At 32.8% G+C, this 11,501-nt stretch overlaps 1 protein-coding gene across 3 annotated transcripts in view; it reads left to right on the plus strand.

Moving 5' to 3' along the window:
- The window catches only part of LOC145694953 (nuclear RNA export factor 1-like), a 74,953-nt gene extending 63,960 nt beyond the window's left edge, over nt 1-10,993 (plus strand). For all 3 annotated transcript variants that reach the window (XM_081771756.1, XM_081771757.1, XM_081771758.1), the window contains exons 8-13: nt 1,844-1,925; nt 2,160-2,461; nt 3,353-3,518; nt 7,913-8,077; nt 8,540-8,955; nt 9,326-10,993. In XM_081771756.1, the coding sequence (XP_081627882.1) occupies nt 1,844-1,925; nt 2,160-2,461; nt 3,353-3,518; nt 7,913-8,077; nt 8,540-8,955; nt 9,326-9,431 (1,237 nt within the window). In that variant the 3' untranslated portion in view covers nt 9,432-10,993. The remainder of the gene's footprint in view (nt 1-1,843; nt 1,926-2,159; nt 2,462-3,352; nt 3,519-7,912; nt 8,078-8,539; nt 8,956-9,325) is intronic.
- Nucleotides 10,994-11,501: the final 508 nt, after the last annotated feature.

The raw sequence follows: 11,501 nt of genomic DNA on the forward strand, positions 1-11,501 counted from the left end.
ACCTTTCCTAATACTTTTTGCTCAGATCAGCGTAAGAATGAACTTATCAACTTATGTTCCGATAGTAACGAACACATTTCTCTTCCCGAATACTTGAAATATATTCTCAGTAATGAACTTCAAAGCGTATATCAGGAAACAACAAAGCTGCTAAATATGGTATTGAGCATTCCAATAACTTCATTTTTTTAAAAACATACAATGAGTGCCCTGAAAAGAGTGAAAACTTACTTAACGAACAGCATGACAAATTAGGAACACTTCCTGAATTACGGACACTTACAATAAAGAACTTGGTGTGGAGGCTCTGTAGGATACCTGTATCCAAAGAAAGAGCTATTAATATTTTCGCCGAAATGAACAGGGTATGAAGTTCATTTACAAGACTGTAAGGTATTTGGTATTAGGTGTTGTAAGGTGTTTTACTTTTATAGTTTTTTTTTATTTATTTATTTTTATTTTTTTTTTACTTTTTTACTTTACAGCTCTTTTCTAAGGAATTTAGACATGACTATCCCTAAAGAGGGTATGGGGAAGTAATGCCCCCACTTCTAGCAAATGTGGTACCATTCAGAAATCTATACTTAAAGGAACAGAGTAAACATATTGCAAAGAATATTGAAAACTTAAACATTATTATTTATGAATTATCAGGGATCATCTTACTTCGAATAGTGATTAGTGTATATCAGCATCCTTTGTACAATACGAAATATTAGAATATATATATATATATATATATATATATATATATATATATATATATATATATATATATATATATATATATATATATATATATATATACGTTTGTTTGTTTGCGTCTGTCCACCTAGTTTCTTACAATACGCTTCGCCACTGTTCATTTCTCAACATGAACATTCATGCGGCCATCTTTAAAAGCTCTTAACCCTTTTCCGTGCCACACATTGCTTATAATGTTTTCTCCATACACTTCTCTAATCTGGCTGTAAATTTCAGCTTCATGCCTTTAGCATAAGGAAACGAATCACAGCGCGTATTTTATAGTCGGCGAGATTCTCAGTCGGCGGAGGCATTTTAATTTCTCACAAACAAACGTAAACACGGTCGAAGGTTTTCATAATTGCATATGTGGCTTGCCAACAGATCTAGGTACACAGCGCGCATGCGCAGGATATCGACTACAGTGCTGCAGCAGCCGAATTTCAAAACAATACTTACTTAAAAAGACATGCCTTGTAGTTTGTTTTTTCACGAACGCTACTGCTACGTCCTCTGTATTCTTTGCTAATGTACCATTTTTCTGAAAGATGCCAACTTTGCGCGACTGAATTGATCTAAAAAGCGTGAAATAGGCTATTAATTTGAGTGTGATTTTAACAAGATCATCTTTAACCAAACTACTTGGAAAGAATCTCTGTCCATTTGGCAAAACGATGTTGATCTGTAACGGACAAAATCTATATGATACTGTTTTTCCATCAAATTTGTCTGTTCGGATGAACCAAGTAACTAATAAGTCAATAGTACAAAATATTTGCTGTTATAATTTCGATAGAAGTGTGTGTGTGTAAGTGTATAAGACAACCCTGTTTATTATATTTTGTAAAATAGAATTAATTGTGACAAGAAGATAAAACACAAATTACAAGATCAATATGAAACTGAAAATAAGTAAAAAGAAGAATTTTATTGTAGCTTGCGAAGAAACGAAACAACAACAAAAACAAAAACGGCTGGAGAATATCAATAATGTACAAATTTACAAGTATGTGATATTCTAATAACTTTACTTCTTAATAAAATACCACTATTTTACTATTGCATTTATGATCTAATATCTATTTGTCTTTTTGTGTAGAGCCTTGAAGAAATATTTTGCTAGATTGAAGGTGGTAACTTTCCCAACGGGGAAGAAATCCTACTTCGCCAGCAGCAGAAAGGTAAGAAGTAATCGCGAATCAGTTAAAATTAGTTGCTGTTATTTAGAATCATTGATTAGTATCAAAATCGGAAATGTAGCAATGAATTATTTTAAATAGAATTATTAGTTTTAATTAGAGTGAAGCGTTTTATAATACTTAAATTTTTACAGAAGAATTGAAGCATGTAAAGTATTGGAAGTCGCTAAATACTTAAATAATAGGGCGCAATTTCACTGTGTTCTTCTTTTCCAGGACTCTCCTCAAGTTTCTATGACATCAGAAGACAAATCACTGCGAGGAGCGGAAGCAAATGCCGTAAGGGCGAAAGAAGGCGACAGAACAACATTTCAAAACAGGGAGGGAACTAAATATAAAGAACTCCCGGTATCACTTTGTACATTCCTGTGTGCGGATGAAGCGAAAGACTTCGTGGAACAGTTTATACGGCATTATTACACACTCTATGATGGAGAAGATAGAACTTGGTTGTTAGACACGTATCACGAAAATGCAATGTTTTCGTTATTCTGTAATGTAGAACGGCATGATAAGAGGTGAGTTAAATACTTACTCAAATACTTTCAAATACTTAAGACAATCTAAATTCAGTCAGTATGTATCGACAATCTACACTGTCCTATTCTTCCTATTTTTATTGACCTCTTTTCTTGAAAATTAATATTAAAGATTCCTGTGGATGCATCAATACGGTATTTGCTTATAACCAGTCGATAAATTTTATGTTCGATCCCTTAAAGTGCTGTAATATGTGTTTGAAATAAAATTTCCATTTCTTTGTATGTAGTCAAGGAAATGGAAGCTGTTTTGGAGTTGATTAAGTATTGTCTCTTCAAAATGTTTTGCCTGCTGTAACCAAGAATAAGGCCGTTCTGGAAAAATATAGATCTGCCAAGAACGAAGCGAAGCAACAGACACTTTTTATCATTATTTTTCGTTTACATCACAAAATACTTCGCATTGTTTACATTTCAGAATGAACTTACAAAAAGGATATTTATTGTAATTTTTATAGTGTGATGTTGACTGTAAATTTAATGTATATACTTAAAAATAAGCTTACAGAAAGGGAATATATTGCAATTCTTAGAGTGTAGTGAGGATGGTAAATTTAATGTTGATTTATCATTTCATGGTTGTCTTTTAAAAAGATAGAATATCCTCCCATTTATTTATTAAAACTCAATTCAGATCTTGCAGTTCTTGCATGCTCCCGTATGGGTGTTTTATTTAGGTCATTTCTAAATTGCAATGTGGATACTGTAATATAGTAATACATAGGGAGACAATGTGAAATAACCTCTAGTGATTCTGGAAAACTGCAGAAGGCGTTGATCTGTTTAGTAACTATTCTTCACGTAACCAGTAAGATTAAGAGTGGTAATTAATATTGCTTAACTTACTAATTTCGGTTATACCTTTTTTAGTTTGGCTGCATATTTGACTGAAAATCGTAATCTGCTAAATTTGTCAAAATGTGCGACCATGAAAGCTCTACATATTGGCAAACGAGATATAGTGAACTGCCTCTTACAACTGCCGAAGAGTGAGCATGATCCTCAGTCCTTCAATGTTGACCTCCCAATGTTTACAGTAAGTTTCGTTTTTAATTTTTTGTTATAAAATTATTGGATCCTATTTGAAATAAGGAACCTTAATTAGCATTCGTGCTTTCTTACACATAGTTCGTGGTACACATGTACACAAATCGAAATGATTACGTAGCAGTCGATAGATACATTTACAGGTATGTAATAGTGTAGGCTCAATCGAAATAAAAAGATCCATGAAACAATATGATATACAAGTAGAAAACAGAAAACAGAAGCATATGTATCATAAAAAATAACAATAAATGCTTTCACCGTCCTTGTGTTTGGTTCTATATGCCAACCTGTTTTTGCTTCATCACTAAATGCCCTCAGTGACCTAATTTATCAAAGCTTCCAACAATTTTAAGCCAAAGGCACAGCGTCTGGTTTACATCTTTTAGTTCCAAAAGGAGTGCTAAATGGTTGCCAGTAATTTTATCTAAGTAAATGGAACTCACTGTTCCGTCCTGTGGTTAACACATGAAAATGACTTGCCAAAAGCTGATGTATTTTTTCCAAGGTTAATTAAGATAGTAGCTTTCGGCTCGGTAAATTATTCAGAACATCATAACTTGACCCCTCAACATCAGATTAAATATTGTACGTGGCACGGCGTTCAAAGTAGGACGTGATGTCACCATTGTCGTGATTAAAGTAAGGTGACCAAGCGAAAAGTAGGACACAGATATAATAGTATATGATATTTTACTGTGTATGTAATATGCATTTCTTATTTCATTTAACGTTAGCCTTGAGTTAATCATTCATTGGTGTTAAAAAATACTCAACAAAAGTATTGAAACAGTTCAACATGGCACCAAATACAACTACTTTCATGAATGATAAATACAGGATTGAAGAAACAATTGAAAACAATTTGATGGAATAAAATAAAATAGTCACTTTAATGAAAAAAGAAAACTTAAGTATGTTGAAGCTTAAAATTTTAATGAAACATGAAAATAATCTTTTGAAGAGTGCTGAAAAACACATGGTCTATCGTTCAGAAAAAAAAAAAAAAAATCTTGTGAATGAAGAATGAAACATTAAGATGTTGCAAATGAGCTACTGTAACTCAGGTCATTTTAAAATAGAAGGACATTTTCTAGGCGTCTTCACAACATGCAGGACAGCTCTGTGAAAAACAGTACTGTACTGCGAAAATCAGTATGTCAGGTCACCCTAGATTAAAGACTTCAAAATAACTGACTAAAGTATCTTGTTCTATGAATGCTTGCGAACGTGTTACTATCTGTTGCTAAATTCTCGAAGAAGATATGCAATCATGCTAATGAATCAACAGTTCATCTACACAAAGCCAATGATAGATATAAATGTCTTAAATCTTGTATTGGAACTCACGAATATTTGAGACACAATTCACTAAATAAACCTTTACGTGTTATCCAACTTATAGTGGTCATCCGAACTCACTTTCCACAAAGCTATTATACAATGTTATGTTAGTAACAACAACCATGAATAATGAATCAACATAAGTTTAATTGTGTATAAATGTTCAATACGAGATAAACACTATGGACGGTGTGAACTATATTTAAATTCTCTATATCCACTGTTCTGTTGATTCACTTTCTTGACATTATGACATGTCAGTGAAATATTGTTTCCATTTAAGGGAATGGCTGATTAGGGAAGCCACAATTAGTTAGTTCTTGTACTTACTTGTATCGTAAGTATTGAGGCAACGTTTATTAAACTACAATGGTTGGGATCCAGGTATCATAAACTACTACAGGTGCGTTTTTCCTGAAAATCGTGTCATCACTTAATACTAATGATTTTTCAAGGTCAGTTGCAGCATACACGACAACTCACGGGAATAGGCATCAATTGCTACCGCTGAAACCACTAAACGCTTCAAGCGAGCGATACTAGAATGTTATTTCGTGGAAAGCGTTCCCGTAATCACTGACCATAATCCGTAGTCTTATGAATTGAGACCTGGATTCGCAGAAGACAGATGGACAGGAACAATGAAATTCATTATATTCCTTTGAAGCCACTCTTATGTCATCCTTAGCTTGTGGGCAAGCGCAGAGCCCTGTTCGGAGCTTCACGAGTCTTATCAAGATGAAGTTCTCACTCATGGTACACAGAAGTACCAGTTTTCCACAATTAAAATATCTATGACTAGAGCAGGATGTAAGGCAGTCTAAATTCTTGGAGCTCTCTCATGGCCGGTGCGAGAGATTGACGAATTCACTCTCATTCTGTGAGGTAAAAGTTTGCTGAATTGTGAATATTTTCTCATCATCTGTGAGAGGATTCACCTATATCGACATTCAGCGAACACTGAAGACTTGCATTTTATGACCTTTTCTTTTTAGTTGAGAAGTAAGAAAACAATTTCTGCTCCTGTAAGCTGATCTCCCAAGTTGGTATTATGATATGTTTGAAATCTTCATCTACTGTGTCATACCGAATGGTGCCAAGTACAAGTTGTGATTACTTGCACTTCGTGAGTACAGTTATCGATCGGCCAATTTTTCTGTATCTCTGATTAGTTTGTACACGAACGCCCTGCTTTGTGAAGGACTATTACGGACACACGGTTTTCATAATGTAATAGCCGTATTTAATAAACTTATTAAATACGGCTGTTAAAATAATTTTTCCATTCCATCTTCGTCACGCCACATAGCACTATGTGTTTGCCGCTTTTGAACACACATTCCCTACTACTTGGAGTAAGCTGTGATTCGTAACTTTTAAGAATTGGCTCTATGCAATCAAGCCTTATAATACGACTAGATGTATTTCTTAATTTTTCAGTCTCTGTTTCACTCCAGTCTTCCTCGTTTGAAATACAGGAATCCCACTCCTATTTTACGTGCCTAGTATCTTCGTCTAACTACGGTAGAGTAAGTGGGCTCAAACAATACAGTGTCAAAATGTTCCATCATACCTGATTGTTTCATGGTTTATCATAATGGATTTTTACATTGTTTTGAGGGTAATTTTACTTCTGCAAGCAAAGTTTAGAAAAAGCTGCATGCGAACGACAGATGTTTCGGCGTCTTTGGTGCATCTCATACCGAACTGAGGGTGGTAACATTTCCATGTTTACACTGGGTTATATTTCTAATGGCAAATTGGAAGGTATGAAGAAGGATTGTAAGTAAAGAAGTTGTCTCATCAGAAGAGAGAATGCAGTTAGAAACATGAAAAAGATAGAATCCAATAAACAAAACGAGCATATTAGTTTAACACAGCAAACACGTGTTTCTTAGTAGTTTTCGTGAGACAGCAGAAAGTGGTGTGTGTGTGTGGTAATTATTGTGCAAGAACAAAGAAAAGTACAAATGCATATTTAATAACCGTGGAGCCGATATCGAAGTATAACTTGTGATTTCTTTTTAAAAAGTAAGTTTGCAATTTTAGAAACACTTTAAAAAACAAAACTGAAAGATTTCAGCGTGTATATATCGCACTGCTTTAAAACTGCTGATTTGCATTAAAATAACAATAATAAAACCTACATTTGCTAGGTAAGTATTTGCTTCTTTACACTGCACCAGAGGCATTCAAAAGTTGAAAATATCTTCTCTAGATCTTTTGTACAAATTGTAAGTACAAAATCTTGAATCTCGGTATTTCCTTGGGCTGTGAATCTTTAAACGCGATGTTCTGGAGATCAATATTATGCAGATTTGAAGATTTTACGCAGTGCGGATTTTCTATAACGTTGAGTGTAAGAGTAAAATTTTAAGATGGAATTATAGTAATTTAGCTAAGTATTAGTCGCTTTCATCTTATTAGATATAAAGGCAAAACATACTGGAAACAAGACTGTAATTTAGAGTCTGTTATTAACGTCAGTTATAGTGCGATTGAAGACTCATGGTTAAAATTGACTATTTCGTTCCAAAGAATATCACTGAAACAGTAATTCACAATTACAGGTAAGGGAGCAGGGCAATATTAGTATGTTAATCGAAAGCACATTTAACGGTTCAAGTTTATGTTGGAAGTACTTGCAAAAATACATGGTTATTTTTTGTGGATTAAGTGAATAGAATAAATTTGCACTTTTAAGAAGTTGGTTTCTGGTCAATTGAAATAATCATGTAGTGGTGTAAACATTTCAACACATTTCATATACACTTAATATGACAATAGATACGTAATACAGAGGGGAAACAAGTAAACGAAAACTATAAACAAAAGTGTATTGAAATCTGAAGTAATCGAAATTTTACAGCTGGAGAAGTAGAGTGGTTTGTATGAAATAAACGTACAAAGTATGTCTCAGGATACAAAATATAGTAGAGGAAATGTCTACAGTACGCAGTGGTGCAAATAATATGATAATTTTAGTCAAATTTGAATAACCATTTATTTTTATTTTATTTTATTTTTATCTTTTTTCAGGAGAAAACTGTGATACTGAATGTGACTGGCATCTTCCGTGAAAGGAATGAAGTAAACAGTATCATGTACTTCAACAGAGTATTTGTATTGATCTCTTTGGGGGATACTTTCCAAATTGTCAACGAAATTATGGTATTGAGATACGCAACAGATGAACAAAAGAAAGTAAGTACTTCTGTGTTCAAATATCCACCAACAAATCTGGCTACGTACAATGTTAATTTTACCTTTGTTACGTTGAAATACACTACATGTGTAAATATACTAGACTGTTATGACTCCACATTTGCAAGAATCATTACTACAAGATAGAAACCAGTAGAAAATGAATTGATTATGTAGTATATTTACTTGTTTTTCAGTTTTGAACAAACTATAGGGAGTATCATCCGTTATTCTAATTACTCAAGTTAAAATAATGCTGATATTATAAATATATATATATAATCATAACATTCATGTCTAATGAATATAAATGATACATTATAAATTTATACTGCGTATCATATATTTTAAAATAATAACATTTTAAAGACAACTCGTGCGTCATATACTAGGACATTTTTCGAAATTGTAATTTATTAAGTTATTATAATTGTATTCACTCCGCTGTTGTATATTTTCCAGATTGCATTCAAAGGGGATTCTCAGGATGTTGCACACACGAAAAGTATAGATGAAAGTTTTCATCCAAAAAGCAGTAGTGATATGTTAAGCGAAAGACACTATCCTTTCTCAAAACGTCCATTAGAGGACGAAACCAGACATAAAACTTACGAAAAAATCATGAAACGTTATGAAAATAGTGACAGAAAAGGACCTAGAAATCTACTGTCAGAAAGAATTCCTAGCCAGTCAGTGGAAGACAAACCAGTTCAAAGTTCTCATAGTGAGCATTATGGATACCATAAAACAATGAATAATCCACAAGCTGAAGTGCGGAAGCATACAAGTGATGACTGTAGGGTGGACAAAGATACGAAAAAGATGCTTGCAGATGTCTTTGCGAAAACTACCAACTTAAAGTTTAATTGGAGCATAAAGTAAGTATATGTCTAATATAATTTTGGTGTGTTCTTTCGCATAGCATATTTGCTAAGAAATACAATTATGTTTATATTTTTATACATAAATGTATTACTTTCTTTAATCACATTAACCAAGTGTTAGCATTTGCTTTCAATATAAATTGAAAAATCTTTACTATTAGTAGTAGAAACGCCATCGTCAAAAGAGACTAGACATTTATAAAATTATTCGTTTTACTATAATACATTAGGCGGTAATTTGCTTTTGCATTACTTTGAGGTAAATTTTACAAACTTGGAAAAAACTGGAAAACAATTGAAGATAGCATTTTGTGTAAGAATGTGACGTAGTAATTAATGTAACTCTTTTTGTTCTTTTTTGAAGGTATCTGGCTGATAATAACTGGGACATGAAAGCAGCTTTAAGTGAATTTACAAAATTCGAAAAACAAGGTATAATACCACCTGAAGCATTTCAAAACAAAAATTAAAATTGTTCGTAATATATGTATTTCATTAAGTGTATATGCTTGTTACTTTGAATCGAATTAACTTAAATAAAAATTAAGATTTTTTAATAAAAAGTACAGAATTCATTCTTTCGACTGATCTTAGCATTCATTCCAAAATTTGTGCAGTGTTCGTTTTGTTTAAACAGTAAATTAATTAATAATTAATTATTCTTTCCGCCATGGAATTAATTAATGTGAAAGTATTATTACTTTACGTAAGTTTTTTTTTTTCTTTCTTTCGTAGAGTTTAGAGGTTGCCCGTTTCATAATATACTATCAAATTCCTAATCCGTCCCTAGCTAAGAGATTCGAAAGATGATTTACAGCCCGAACCACTGAAAATTAAGCAATTTCGTACAATATGTCATTAATTTAGTAAGAATTGTGTCTGCATAGATGTGTCACCTACGTATAGAAGAACCACTGCAAACATAGGTTGTTTTTTTTTTCAACTGATCACAACTTTTCGTGTTTACACGTGGGGAATTGTTTTGTGACCCACTGCACTGTAGTCTCCGGAGGGAGCGAGGCACTATTCGCACTCTTGATTGTTGCCCAACTTACGTGTCTTAAAAAAATTAAAATTGTGAGTTCCTGATTTGTGTGTGTTTTTCGTCCCTTTATTATCGATCTTAATAAGTCACCTTAATATATAACAAAATACGATTTGTAAGAAGTTTGACCTTTGGGAAACACTATATTTATAGCAACGTTTGCAGTGACATCGCTAAATTTTAATTATAGAATAGCAAATTAGAAAGTCAGTAATAGAATACGAATTCACAACCTTTTTCTTTTTCCTTGCACAAAGTACTATAGGAGTTTGTAATGGCTTCTCTGAGGTTCACCTGTATCAAATAAGCACAATGTCGTATCACCCAGTGCAAAATAATGTTGATAAAAGATACAATGATAATTCATCAGAACATACGTTGTAATATATACTGTCTCATTTAAGAGATGACAGTTAAGTTTGCCTTTCATTTTTTCTTTATTATTTGCTTTTTTTTTTTTTTTTTTTTTTAATTGTGGTTGAAAAATATTTTTCTTATAAATGTTTCGGTGCCAAGTACTCAATGTTACCTGTAGATTTTCCAAATTATAGTGTCCTTAAACACTTAAACCTTTATTCAGATACTGTCGCTTTCTTATTATAAGCTTGCAAGTAACACTCAATATCGATCGTGGTAAAATCAATGTGCTTGCAAACATTATTATCTTATTAGATTGCTAGTACAGTATGTCTTGTTTGTATGGAAAGCTCAAGGCCAGAGGAAAAGTAGCATTAAAATGACGAATTTTAATACTTCATCTCTGAACATATCTGATCTTAATTGTGAAGGCAAAGTACGAAGGAAGGCATAGACCTTGACTCTACCCAGGTGGAAACTGTTGGTGTTACAGGTCTCCTTTATTCAGACTTTAAAATGAAAGTTGTAAAGAATAAATAAAAGGCAAAAAAGCCATTAATATTCTGGAAAATTATCACTTAGAGAAATCAGTTAAAACCAATGGCATGAATCTATGTAGTGGATTGGATTGGATTAAAAAAAAAAAAAAAAAAAAAAAAAAAAAAGAAAGAAAAAAAGAAAAAAGAAAATTACGTATTTTTCGGACAAAATGCTGCTTTTAAGATACATGACTTGTTCGAATCTTGCCTGGGACTGGTAGCACATCATATAAAGTTGAAAGAGCTGTACAGAGTAATTAGTCTCCAGTCATGTAGGCAATTCATCTTGTAGAGCTCCGCAGATATATCAACTAACCTTTCGTATGCCATATTCGGACGGCATGATTTCTGTCCTGGATGAATGAATTTTAACACATCAGGACATCATCATATCAATTATTTTATTCAACCCAACTTATTTGTCAAAATTAGATTAGCATTTTAGTTCTGCAGATTACTTGACTGGTTCTTATAATGAAATAGACTGGCATTTTAGTTCTACATATTACTTAATTGGTACTTACAATGAAATATTGGGAAAGTGGGAATAATGGACACAAAAATGACGAGGATGTCAAGGAAACTTGTACGTTGGTTGG

This window comes from Thermobia domestica, chromosome 9, assembly GCF_964235325.1.
Source record: "Thermobia domestica chromosome 9, izTheDome1.hap1.1, whole genome shotgun sequence".
Taxonomy (NCBI): domain Eukaryota; kingdom Metazoa; phylum Arthropoda; class Insecta; order Zygentoma; family Lepismatidae; genus Thermobia; species Thermobia domestica.